Below are 13,731 nucleotides of genomic sequence, written 5' to 3'. Positions count from 1 at the left end.
TTTATTTATACAAGCACTGGGTACAGTCGGTGCTTGTATACTAGATTTCCTCTTTCTCTGTATCCTCTCCAGCACTTGTTGTTGGGAGTGTTTTTAATATGTGCCATCCTCACCAGTGTGAGATGACATCTCATTGTGGTTTTGACCTGTGTCTCTTTATGAAAAGGGGTGCGGAACATTTTCCCCTATACTTACAGGCCTTCTGGATCTCCTTCCCCGTTTAAGACTGGGTAATTCATGGTATTACAGACCCCTTTTTTTTTATCTGCTCTCTCATCAGTAGACACAGGGTAGACACAGTAGACACAGGCTTCCCTTTAGGTTATCATGAATAATGCTGCTATGAGCACGGGGGAGCAAATACCTGCGTGAGGCCCTGTTTTCAATTATTTGGGGTGTGTAAGCTCACCACGCCCTTTCGCTGAACATTTAGAGTGTATCCAATCTCTTGGTTTTAATAAATCGGAATGAATTCTGTCCTGAACAGCTCTGTGCCAGCATTCTTGCCAAAGGCATTTGGATGATTACTTAGCAATCAAGTCTTGGGGTTGGAATTATTATCTCAGGGTTCATTTCGAAAGCATTATCCCAAATTATCCTAACAACCCCTCCCTCCCTATGCCCTCTCCTCCCTCTACCCCCACAAAAGTTTTTACACCTTGCACATTCAGCTACTCTTCCATTTCCTTCTCTGGTTCCTAGAAAGGTTGAACTTAGCCTTGAGGTTTGCATTGTTCCTCTGCCGGTTTTTCTGTGCAGGAACCAGTCTGGTGCTACAGCAGGTTAGTTGCAATGATTGATTTCAAAACTAACTCAATAAATCCTGAATGTGTAACAGGAGCTGGGTGATGATGTCAGGATTCAAACCCCCCTAGGCATGGGCACGAGGGGCCAGGTAGAGATGGAGGTGCAGCTTCCTGGGGAGGCTTCACCTGGGCTAAAAGAGGCAGAAATGACCCTGCAAACACACTGTTTTCTTGGGGCCACACCTGCTGCCTTTCTGAAAGTGAAAGTTTTTATTTAAAAGCATTTGTAACTCATTCCTGTGTTTGCAAAATGTCCCATAGTCCAAATCAAACTTATCTGCTGGCTGAATAAGGTCATAGGTTGCTGGTTTCAGATCTCTGAGTAGGTTTTTCACCTACTCCAGATTCACCAGACTGAATAATCCTGCACCCTTGCATTGATTCAGGATGCCTACTTTATCATCCATTATCTTGTAAAGAATAGCGTTGTTTCAGCCTACCTGAGTCTGAGCCATTGATCTGCTTATCCTTACAACAGAATCACCAAGTTTGAACTATTGTGATCATAAAATCTTGTTTAATATTGGAAAGTGTTTCACGCAACCGCTTTCACACACACACACCCCTCCACACACACACACACACACACACTTCCATTTACTTTCCTTAATTTTCTGACCTGTTCTGCTGGTCTTGTAAGTTTCCCCCCCTCCAAACACCCCCACCCCGATAAAGTATAGAATCATTTTATCATTTTGCAAAAATAAATAAATAAATAAATAGCCTACTAGACTTTCAAGGTACTGTCTGATATACAAACTCCTTTAGGATCTGACCCCTTCCTTGGGAAACAGCTCCCTGTCCTGCGTCTTCCTTCCTGTGTCTCTGATGAGTTTGTCCTTCTGCCAGGTGGATTCCTCTCAAATCTTATCCCCTGGGGCCATGTCAGTTCTGTGCCTCTGGAGACCCGGAAGGCTGTTTCCCTTCCCCATTCCCAGCGGTGGGCCCAAGGAGGCAGGAGGGACTTTAGTTGAGGACAGAGCTGGTCTTTAAGGATTACCAAGGCAGGGTGCTTTCTCCCTGCAGAAAATGGGGGTGAGATGCTGAGGCTGGAAGCAGCCTGGCGGGAGGAAAGGGCCCCGGGCAGCCAGCCCCACCTGGGTGCAAGCACACGGAACAAGGCCCGGCCCACCCAGGAGCCCTGGCGCCAGGCCCCAGGGAATCATAAAGGCAGCCATGGCCCGGCCAGGCCAGCCACTGGACCTGCCTGCCCTGCCCTGCCGGGGAGCTTTGAGGCCACAAAATTGAAACTGTTTACCCACACAATGACTCTGGCAGCAGGTCATTGTTAGGAGCTGATTATTTTACAGAGGAGGGACCTGGTGGGGAGCAGGTCCCTGGGCCTAAGTCTGCTGCTCTGAAGTGAACTGCTGGGGCTTGAACTTGAGACCTCCAGAGCCAGCAAGTTACCCTGACTCCTGGAGGTCTCCCCCTCCCCATGCCACCTCACCCTCTCCCACCCCAGCCTTCCTTGGTCAGAAATAGCCCCTGCCCTCCAAGAGCTTCCCGGCAGCAAAGAGAGGTGCTCTTTGTACATTTCGGCCCCCACCAAACACCAAGAACAAGTGGGGTCAAGAAACATTTGTGAAATAAATGGGTCCACCAGAGGTGTTGGGGATCCAAGAGTGACGGGACAAACAGGCCCTCCTCTCTCGCACCTGATGTCAAGGAGACAGGATCTGCACCTGTTTCTTGTTGCTGGTGTCCTGGCACCTTTGATAGTGCCTGGTGCTGGCGCCCCAAGGCGTGGGCAGGCAGGAGGAAGGAGATAGGCTGGGAGAGAAATAGAGAAATGGGGACCTTTCACTGGTGGTTCTGGGCTCTAGATTCTGGCCCCCAGGTCCAGAGCCATGTTCTAGGCCCAGGATCTAGGTTCTTCTAGGCCATGTTCTCAGCTTGTTCTGAGCTCCAAGTTCAAGGTTATAAATTTGGGGATCCACAATTCAGGAGCCCCACATTCTGGGCCCCATGTTCTGAGATCTGGATTCTGAGGTCCAGGTTTGGCATCTCAGCCTCAGAGTTCCAAGATGAAAATTCTGGGTTCTGAGCTCTAAGCTCTAGGTTCTGGATTTGGTGGATCAGGCTCTGTTCTTGGTGTTCTGGGCGCTGGCTCTGGGTTCTCCATGGCAAGATGGAGACTCTAAGCCTGGACCCCAGATTCTGGTTCTGCACTCTGGGTTTGGGGCCAAGTAAGTAGGACTGCAGAGGCCAGAGAGCATCATCATTGTGCTTTCTGACTAGAATGGAATCCCCCTGAGGACAGGAATTCATGTTTTATTCACTGGTATAACCCCCACACCCAGAAGAGCACCCACAGTTGAGCACACTTGAACACCAGGTCGTGTGGTCCCAACCCTGCGGTGGTGGGCTGGGCACAGGATTGATTGTCTCACCCTCTCCACGGCGCCAGCTGGAGAAGAGGGCAGAATGACATGGAACTGGGTTCCACTGAGCACTCACGTGTTTCCTGTCTACCCCATGTTTCTGTTCTACTCCAGAGGTAGGGTGGCAGTGACACCCCAGGGCAGAGGTGTCTTGAGATAAGAATCCTCTCACCTAATGGGCTAGGGCCTCTGGAACAAGGTGCTCACCTTCACAGGACCTTTGTTTTCCCCAGCCCCAGGTGAGGGCCCTGCCAACACAGGTGGTCTGGGTTGAGAAGAACCAAAGAGAAGCCTCCTGGACCAGTAAACATCAGTGTTGTCAAGGAACAAACAAGAATACTAGTCATCAGAGACTCAGGCGATCATGACGATGATGACGGATCAAAAGAAGTCATTGATCAGGGCCACATGACTCGAGTGACCTGTAATTAGTGATGACCAAGTCATGGGGACACGACTTCATTCAAGCGCAGTGTGATCAGAGCGGGCAGTGGTCACATACTGAGGGTCAGGAAGCAGTGTGTAGGATCTAGTGAGCAGAATGAGCACTGATTGACTGTATAATCAATCACTGAGCAGAGACATGGGGCACCAAGGACGAGGGCAGTGGGAGCATTAGTGATGGAAGCACTTGGTGCTGGTGTCCTTAATAACCAAGGATTGTGACACATCGGTGGTCGGATTCTACGACTAGAGATGTCGCTATCTTCGTGACAAGGGATTTACTGGGAATCAAAGACACCAACAATTAGGGAATTTGGTGATCAGAAGCACAGGTGACTGGTGATAACGATGGTGGGGAGCGGGGGTGGTTGGCCAGTGCTGCTAGTGATCAGGAATATGAGGGACATTGGTCATCAGGGACTTGGAAGATAAAGAGAGTCAACCAATCCCTGATGTTGGACACTACAGAGCATAGTATCAGTTTGAGCAGTTAGGGACATTGGTAACCCACAGTCCCTGGTGACCACATGGATAGAAAATTTGATGGCAAGAGGATTCCATGATCAAGGACACTGGTCATCAGGCACATTGTTGGCTGGAGACATTGGTGATTAGAGACAAGTGTCCAAGAACTTTATTGAGGAGACATTGATGAGGAAAAATAGTGTGATTGGAGAGAGATCGCAGATGAGTAACAAAATCTATCATTTATTATGAAAACATTGATCAATGACACTGGTGCTCATACTTCTTATTGACCTAGAACATTAGTGACAGTGGCTTGGGAATCAACACATTAGTGATGGGGGTGATCACAAACACGGTGAATAGAAATATTGGGGATCATAGGAGATATTGGCAATCAGACACATTGAACAGAAATATTGGTGAGCAGATATGTTGGTTAGAAACATCGCTGATAAGAGACACTCATCATCAGACATAGTGGTGAACAAGGATAGTCACTGGAGACTTTGTTAATCATATTTTGTGAATGACAGTGATCAGACACGTTGATCAGAAGCATTGATAATACTGGTGATTAAGCTTTGGTGATCAGTTATTAGTAATCAGGTGTCTCTGATCATGCGGTCTGGTGACCAGACACAGTGGCTACCTCTGATGACCAGGGTCGTGAAGGATGCCAGCAGTCCATGACATTAGTGATCAAAGACATGTGAGATCGGGTTTGTCACTGACAGGAATGTTAGTGACCAGATAGTTCCGAAACAAGAACTAACCAGCCCTTGGGAGGAAGTAGATGGGATGGGGTGGAGGGAGGGGACCAGTCCTTGCTGGAGTCTTAAGAAATTGAGTTGAGCCTTCATAAAAAGGAGCCGTGTGCAGACCACAGACTGAGAAACCAGGGCCTCTCTGGGCCTAGGCAGTAACCACTCTGCCCCCAGACCCCTGGTTAGATGATAAAGAGGAAATTCAGCTGGGAGCAATTCAGAGCAGAGAGGGCCGGGCCCCCTATTCCTGGGGATCCTTCCCTCAAACACCGGGCTGTGAAAGCCGCTCGGTCTGACCGCTAATCACACTCGGACCCCGAAGCCCTGGGCGCCAACCAGACAGGCCAGAGCATTCACAAAAAGTATTTTATTATTCTTAACAGTATTCACTTTAAAGGAATAGGAGGATAGCATACAATTTTTACAGACAATATATAAACGTTGTACATAATTAACAATAACTTAGTTCACTAATCCAAAATAAAACAAGCCAAATAAAACATAAAAACAGAAAATACTGCCGATTCTTTTTCTTATGCGGATACTAGTACAAAATAAGTTACTTCTGGCTGTGGTGCCCTGCGGCAATCGCCTGCCCATATTGCACTTGGTCGACTACATCAGCACAATCCTCCTCGCGGGCCGGGCCCCCTCGGGCCGCCGCGCCCCACTGCCACCGCATACAGAATCGAAGCTCCGACACGGTTATGTACAGCTGTACCTTGGGAAGGATCCAGAAGCCACCACACAGCACAGAACCCGGGCGCTTCCCGGGCCCCCCACAGGTCGGGGCCTCTCCCTGTGTCCTGGCTCTGACCGCCCCCAGCTCCTGTCTTCGCCACCTACCAGACCAACCCCCCCGAAGCCGAGAGCAGCCGGGCCTCTCCCCTGGCCCTCAGCGCCCCGTTGTAGGGCTGTGGGATCCAAGAACTATTCCAAAAATAATTTCGAAGCTACAGCCTTGGTTTGTAGGTTTTATTCCTTTCCATAGCAAGGACTTGTGTGGCAATGTACAGTTGACTGGACCCAAAACGAGTTCAAAAATAAAACAACTAACTCGTCAGCGAGTTAAGCTTATGCAGTTTTTTTTTTTTTTTAATATTTTTTTCTTTTGTCTTAGAGTGGGGGGTGGGGGGCATTGAGGGGTCAGCAGAAAAGGGGCATATGTACAGAGGCCCACCTGGCCGAGGAGGCAGGCTGTGGCTCGGACTGTTATGGGGACACGGGTCACAACAGCTTTGGCCTCAGAGCCGGGGGGGGGGAGTGAACTGGGAGACGTTTCCCCTCTCAAGAAAATCTTGTTTCCTTCCTGTGACCCAGCCCTGGCCTGGGAATCTGCGCGGGACCGCCCATGATTGTCTCTGCCCTCCAGGGCCCAGCTGCAGGGCACACACCGGTGAGGTCTCCCCTGCCAGCCTGGGTCCCTCTGGCCTTGGCTCAGCCCAGTCTGGGAGTCAGCTGCTTCAGGGCGGGAAGCCAGAAGAGAGGGTTTGGGCCCCCGGGGCCGCAGACCTGCCCCTGGAGCCTGGTTGGGGGATGGGCCAAGCAGCCCTTGGCCCTGAGGAAGAGCCCAGAGAACTCGGGGTGGCTTAGACCTCCCAAGTCTCCAGGTCCTCTTAGAAACAAGAGCAAAATAAATTATTTTTGCCTACTCCCTTCTCCTTCTAAAAACCGTTTCATTTGACCCTCGCCCCCTCCTTTTCTCTTCACAAAGCTGTCCTTTCTGCTCTCCAAACAATTGTCAGTGATGGAAACCCCACCTGGGCAGCAGCCAGACCAAGCCACCTCCCAGCCCAGGGAGACTCTTCACAGTGTCAGCCCCTGGCTGAGCGGGGCCCACTCGGCGCGGGGCTCCAGCTGGGCTGCAGGGGTGGCATCAGTCTTCGGGGAGGGGCGGGCAGCTAAGGGTTTGGTCCACCCATCCTGGGAGCGCTGCTAGCCACCCTCCTCAGTGTCCATCTGTCCGCTCGGCAGGGGGCGGTGCCTAGCCCATGGCCGTCACCATGCTGGATGGGTGGGGGTGGCCAAAGGAGAGGCTGGAGGAGGGGTGGATGGGTGTTGGGGTGGGCAGGATGTGTCCCGAGTGGCTGAAGGGCGGCAGGTGGCCCACGGGTGCCATGTGTCCGGCCAGGGCGGCCGCGCTGAAGGGCGACGACTTCTCCTGCATGCACTTGGACAGCTCCTCGTAGCACTCGGCCCCCTTCTTGTTCTTCTTGGACTTGTTGGACATCTTCCGGTTCCGAGTCTGGATCCCTTCCTTCTTCATGGTCAGTGGCCTGTTCACCTGGGGGATCCACAGAGCCATCAGGGGTCCAGTCTCCTTCCCAGAGCTAGACCCCTCCCCACCCCCTGCTCTGGCCTGGGACAAAGGGAGGTCTGGGCTGGGGGCCCCACCATCCACCATGGCCTCTCACCAACACCTGGGGGCAGGTCTACGGCCCCTGGTGCATTTCACGGTGGGCTGGCCCTGCAGGGCCAGCGTGCCCCCAAATGCCAGCACTGCCCCTCCTCCCCACCCTACAAGCCAAATTCCACCTCCCTCACCCCGACTTTTGTTTTAAACAGAGCAACCACGTCCCTAGCCCTGCGGAGTCCTGCTGCGGGAGGGGGGTGGGGGGAAGGGGGACGTGCTTCCAGCAGGCTCGCCCCCTCAGATGGGAAGCCCCTCTGGCACTCGGGGCTTGGGGCTTGCCCGCGGGGCAGCAGCAGCTTCCCAAGCCAAGCCACGCTGGCTCCGGTGGCTGGGGCCTCTCCTGGCATCACAAAGAGCAGAGGTCCCGGGGGAGGGGCGGGGCAGCCAGGCGGGGTGGACTCACGTTGTGCAGCTTGTAGTAGAGGCCGCAGGCGTTGCAGACAGGGTCCCCGTTAGCATTTCGGCGCCATAAGGTGGTGGTTGTCGTCTGACAGTTCGCACAACAGGTGCCTGCTCTCCTGGCGGCCGACTGGGAGGGGAGGGGCGGCGTCAGCAGGCTGGGCTCCCACGCCCCACCTCGACCTCCCTCCCTCCCCAGCCCGCGCCCTGCTACCTCCCACCAACTTAGCCAGGAGGGTAAATCTCACTGGGGAATCAAGGGATCTCAGAGCCGCGGAATTTTAGAATTTGAGACCGAAACAACCACAGAACTTTAGAATAAAGAACTCTCAGAAGGCCGATCTCGGAATCGGTGGAGAGGAAGAGCTGCAGGGAAAACAGGCACCTCCCCCAAGTTCCAAATGATCCATCACTACAATTGGGGAAACTGAGGCCCTGCAGACTCGAGGAAGCTGCTGGGTCCCCTTCTGCTTCTCTGTCTCCTCCCACACTTTGCCCTTAAAATTCATGAGTGTCAGGTCCCTGAGGCCGGGGCTGGGGGAGCCTGGGGATGCCTGGGGTGGGGATGCCAAACACTTAGGGAGTGGAGCCCATGCCGGGCCAGGCAGTTGCCCCTAGCCAGACAGTGGCCACACTTCAAGGAGCTAAAAACGGTCCTTTGCAGTGGAGGCTACCATCCCAGGATATTCCCCTCATCACAGGCTGGTGGGATAGGGCTGGTCCGTCTGTCCAGCCTCCTGTACCCCAGAGTTAGTGCCCCCTCCCCCAGCTCTCAGGGAACACAGGGCAGGTTTAGTCTGGTTTCTGGAAAAGGGCACTGAAGACTCCCAAGAGGAGCAGGCAAGAAAGCCTTTACTCAAGAGAGCAGAGCCCTCTCCAGCCCCCCAGGGCCAGCAGAAAGCGGTCCCCCAACACTTCCCAGAGAACCAGCAGCAGCAGGGGTGGGGGTGGGGGAGGGCCAGGGCCAGGGGTGACTAGAGTGGCCTCCAGCCGGAGCCCCGCCACAGAGGGACCTGCAGGGCTGCAGCCACGGGGGGCGGGGAGGGGTGAGGGTGAGTAAGCAGCCTGAAGCTGGAATTCTGACTCAGGGGCCAACACCGCATCCTCCACCCCTACCCTCACCAGGCCCTCACCCCGCCCTCCTCCAGGGAAAAAAAAGGGGGAGGGGGGCAGCGCCGAAGCCATTTAAGCCTCGTAAATCACTTCGCCCTGAAAAAATATATTTATTATTCTTAGCATTTTACGCATTATTTGCAGAGTGGAGGGTATTAGAAATTTCAAAACAGCCCAGCGAGAGGCAGGACTGAGCCGAAGAGACTCTCCAAACTCGCAGAGTCCGGAAACAGATACAGCAAGTTTCCTTATCTTCAGGCTGCAGATGTCCGGATAGGAAACTCCGGCAGGAGATCCGAAAGGGCATTTTTTTTAAATCACTCAAATGAAAATACACAGTATAGGTGACTCCATGGAAAAATAATAAAGGGCAGGTTTTTTTGGTGGCTGGTGTGAGTGTTTTATTTAAATAAGCCCGAGGAGATTGTGTGTTGGGAAGCAGAGCGCGGCTCTGAGCTGCAGGGAAAATTACTTCATGGCCCTATTTTTAAAAAAAGAGTTAAACCGAGGCCAAGGGACGGGAGCTGGGTCCTTGGCCCCCCCCCCCGGCTTTGGGGATCCCTGAGCGGGGTGAGGTGAGGGTACCTAGTGGGCTGCACGGGAGGAAATCCTGCCTGAAAAAAATCTGACCTGAAAAATGGGCCCGCGCAGCTGACATCTAAGTGATTTCAATGACAAAAGAGCGTCAAGGGGCAGCGCGTCTGCTGTCTGCTTCGGAGGGGTTTCGGGTTATTTCTGTTAGTTTGGAATCGACTGTGGCTCTGTTAGTTTGGAACCGACTGTGGCATCCCTCGGCCCCTGCCCGGGCCCTCCCCAGCCACCAGGTGCCCGCGCCCGCGCCTACCAGCCTCCTCTTGGGCTTGATGAGCGGCCGGTTCTGCCCGTTCATCTTGTGGTAGAGGCCACAGGCGTTGCACAGGTAGTGGCCGGTGCCGTCTCGCCGCCACAGGGGGGTGGCCGTAGCCCCGCAGTTGACACACTCCCGGCCTTCTGAAGGGGGACAGGGAGAGACACCCGGCTGCTTAGCCAGCAAGGTCAAGGCAGGAGCCAGAAACAGACACGTGGCACAGCCGGTGCCAGGCGGCGCCGGTCAGGCAGCAGTGCACCTCCCGGCTGCTTCAGGGGGAGACTTTCAGCCCCTGCCCGGCACGAAGAGGGAAGCGGGGAGGCCTCCCTTGGGTTGAAGCGACTCGTTTAAGGCCAAATCCCCTTCCTCAAAACCTTGGGAGGGAAGGGACGAGGACGGGAGGGAGGCGGGGGCCAGGCCCAGGAGTCTCCTCGCCACGAGGAAAGGTATTTACAGCAAACTTTGCTGGTGGCGGCGGCAGGAGTCGCCAGTTCAGCCTGGCTGGGCCTGGGGAGGGCCGCGGTCCCCTCCCCGCTTCTGCCTTTTGTTCGCCCCGACTCTGGCCACCCTCTCCCGAGTCCCTGCTCCGCACTCCCCGGCCTCGCCCCGGCCCCTTCGCTCAGCTCCAGTCCAGGTAAATTCCTTCTTTCTCCCCATCGCTCCCACCCCCAGCCGGAGCAGGCACCAGAACTCAGTCCCGAACTACAATCGAATCTGCAATCTTCCGAACAGAATCAACAGTAGCCCTTTCATTGTTAGGCTCAGTAGACTAAGTGACTGTGCGGGTTTTTTGTTGTTGTTTTGTTGTTGTTTTTGTTTGGTCGTTGTTGCTAAAAGACCATCTGGAATTCAAATAGAAGGTAAAACCAACTTGGGAGAAAGGACTAATTACAGGCGAGTTAGCCGCTGTGAGCAGAACAGGGAGGGACCCCCCACCAGGACGGGGCGGGTGCGGGCAGAGGCTGCGGCCATCGGGCCGGGTAGCCGCCTCAGCCAGCCTCACGTCACCACGAAGCTTTTCCCCATTTAGTCTAAACTAAATCGTCGATGTATACGGGCAAAACAAGGTCGTTCCCGGACGCAGGGAGTAAGTTTTTCCAATATTCCCCTGCCCAGGTGTGAAGGCACCAGGAAGGGGCATCGCCAGCTGAAGCCCCCGCGCCAGCCACCACCAGATTCTCCAAACACCCAGTCAGCCTGGCCCCAGCCAGCTCCTCGGGGCGAAGGGACCGAAGCCCCTGTGGCTTCAGCCCTTCCACCTGGCGCCTGGGGGGGGGGAGGGAGAGTGAAGGACCTGCCCAAGGGCAGGGAGGGGAACAGGTACTGGGAATTTTGCTCTGGGGGAAACCTCCCAAGATGGAGAGTCAACGAAATCCCTTGACTGGACGGATGGAGTTGGAGAACCAGTTTCCTTCAGGGTCTGGAGCCTCCGGCGTGCACCCGCAGCGCACACACACACACGCTCACGCTCAAAACCACACGCGCGTGGCCTCAGCGCGCGCCCCTGCGTGTTGCATTCTCTCACACAGTCAGGAGGCTGCTCAAGTTTTCACTTAAAATTCAGGGACGGGCAGAGGGAATTCTCGCTCTGTGTCTGGTCTGGCCTGGCCGTGGCGCCCTCAGAGGGGAGGGAACTGAACTTTAGGGGCCACCAGAAACACTTAAGAAAATGACAAGGCTGTGGGGTCCCTTCTCTCCCGCTCTGGGTCTCAAATACCTGTGGGGGCAAAGACCCCAACCTTCCCCAGAACCAGGAGGCTGCTCTTGGCCCCTCTCCTCTCCCACATCGCGGCCCTCCCAAAGGCGCAAACTGTCCCAAGTTCCACGCGCCCCTGCACCTGCCTTTACCTGAGCAGGAGCGAGCCTTGCTGCGCTGCTTAGGGGTGAAGCTGGAGGCAGGGCCACCCAGGAAGCCTCCCGGGTGGAACAGTCCACTGCTGTAGTCGTGGGCTGAGGCCGGCACGTAGGAGGGGTAGGTGGGGATGGGGTGGTGTGTGGCAGGCTGGGAACCCATGGCAGCCAGGCCTGGGCGCAGGGGACTGCCACTTTCCATCTTCATGCTCTCGGTCAGGGACACCTGGTACTTGACGCCGTCCTTGTCCTCCCCCCGGGCCGCGCTACCCCCCGCCGAGGAGGAGGCTGGGGAGGCGGCCCCGGTGGTGCTGGGGTCGGGAGACACTTCTTTGGGCGGTGTGGGCGGGAAGCCGAAGAGATGGGAGCCAGAGTGGGCTGCAGTGGGGGTGAGGGAGGCCACGGAGCTCCCGCTGCCGCCCCCGCTCGCGCTCCCTGCCCCTGGGTACACAGAGAGGGGGCCTCCAGGGCCTCCAGCAGCTGAGGGGTGCAGCGCGTCTTGGAGAAGGGGCTCACGGTCCAGGGGTTGTGGTGGTGGGCTGCAGCTGCAGAGAGGGCTGCTTTACCCCCATCCAGCCAGGGCAGCCCAGGGCTGTGCAACAAGTGTGGCCGGCACATCTGGCCACCGGTCAGGCGAGCTGTGGGGAGAGGGAGAGGGGTCAGGGCGCGCGCCAGAAGGGACCCGGCACCACGACCCGCAGGACAGCCAGCAGCAACCCCCTCCCCAGAGAAAACCAGAAACTTAACACCCGAACCGTCAATAATCAGGAATGTCAGCCCGAAGCTGAAGGCCAAGTGGCCCAGAAGGTACCCCGCTGGACAGGGCCTGGGGGCAAAGCCCACAGGCAGGCGAGCGGGCAGAAAGCCTCTGGGGCCCAGACTCTAGGAGGCTGCTGCCCCCACCTTTCCCGCCCCGATTCCTCAGCTGCTACGATTCCTGCGGATCCCACATCCGGGAAGCAGGCGGTCCGGCCCTCCCCTCCGGAGCCTGGTGCGCGGCGTCTGGGCCGCCAGGCACCCCTGGCCCCGAGCTCACCGTGCGCGGGGCTGTAGGAGACGCGCGCCCGCGCGTGGGCCGGGTTGGCGTAGTAGGGGTTGCCCTGGGAGTCGAGATGGTTGAAGAAGACGTCCACCTCGTCTGGAGGCAGCAGCTGGGCCGGCTCCATATAGTTGTGCGCCAGGCCTGGGTGGTGCGAGTCGGGGTGCTGCGCATTCAACACGGCGGGGTGCGCCATCCAGCGCGGCTGCTCGGGCGCCACCTCCATGGCCGGCGGCGGAGGTCCGGGATCTGGGCGGGGGTGGCGGGCGGCCCTGCGCTATGGAAGGGGGCGTGAGGGGCGCCGCCGGCGTCTGACACCCCAAAGTCCCGCCCCGCGGCGTCCCACGCGCCGCTGGCCCCCACCTCGCTCAGCCGCGGACCAGTCCCGGGTGGGAGGAAAGCTCAAGGCTCAAAACGAAAGAAAGGCTGGGGAGAGGGTTCAGCCACGCACACTCACGTGGTGACCCCCCGGGTCCCAGCGCCACACGTCCGTGTACACACGGTCACCCGGGGGGGTGAGCCTGTTACCCCAACACACGCAGAGTCGCACTTTAAGTCAGATGCTCACACCGAACCCCCACCTTCCCGCTACGCAAACACATAAACACAGGCTGAAAGTTGGAGACAGGCGTCCCGGCACCCAGAGGGGCGCATGATTCCAGACACATCCACTTGGCGCCGGACCCACGCACAGAACTCGCCCCCAGCCCCCCAACAGGCAGGCGGCAGCCCCACCCGCGGAGAGCCACCTCCCGCGCGCGCTCCGGGGGACTCAACCCGGACCTCCGCACAACACACGCCGAAGCGGTCACCCCAAGCCTGGCTCCGGCCTGGAGGTGCCACAGAGACCTCTCAGAGCTTGGTGCGCCCCAAACGCCCGGGCCAGCTCTCGCACCCCAAACTTACACACACAGCGCCGCGGGGAGGGGGGGCGCGGCCTCAGAGGGAGAACAGCACCGGCGGGAGGCCCGGGGATGGCGCGCCTAGACACGGCGAGGGGGGCGGCTGGAGGGGTTCACGAGGCAGGAGCGGGGGCAGCGCGCGCCTCGGCCTCAGGCCCGCCCGGCTCCGGCCCTTCTGCATCCTCCGGCCGCCCTGGCGCCAGCTCGCGACTCCTGCACAGACATGAAGCGGGGGCCGCGCACGCCTAAGAAGCCGGGGCCAGCCAATCAGCGCCACGCGCCGCCCAGCCTCCCCCTCCCA

General features: G+C 56.8%; 1 protein-coding gene across 1 annotated transcript; it reads right to left on the bottom strand.

Moving 5' to 3' along the window:
* Positions 1-5,193: 5,193 nt before the first annotated feature.
* Positions 5,194-13,495, bottom strand: GATA2 (GATA binding protein 2). Its single transcript, XM_037524064.2, is given in 7 exon segments — positions 5,194-7,150; positions 7,683-7,808; positions 9,636-9,781; positions 11,487-11,984; positions 11,987-12,127; positions 12,526-12,800; positions 13,435-13,495. Coding segments are annotated over 6 exon segments (1,440 nt in total). The 5' UTR covers positions 12,755-12,800; positions 13,435-13,495; the 3' UTR covers positions 5,194-6,850.
* Between the last annotated feature and the right edge of the window lie 236 nt (positions 13,496-13,731).

The sequence above is a fragment of the Talpa occidentalis genome, unplaced genomic scaffold (assembly GCF_014898055.3).
Source record: "Talpa occidentalis isolate TD23 unplaced genomic scaffold, MPIMG_talOcc4v2.1 talOcc4.10, whole genome shotgun sequence".
NCBI classification, from domain to species: Eukaryota; Metazoa; Chordata; class Mammalia; order Eulipotyphla; family Talpidae; genus Talpa; species Talpa occidentalis.
Note: the sequence above shows the minus strand (reverse complement) of the source record. Positions and strands in the feature narration are given on the sequence as shown.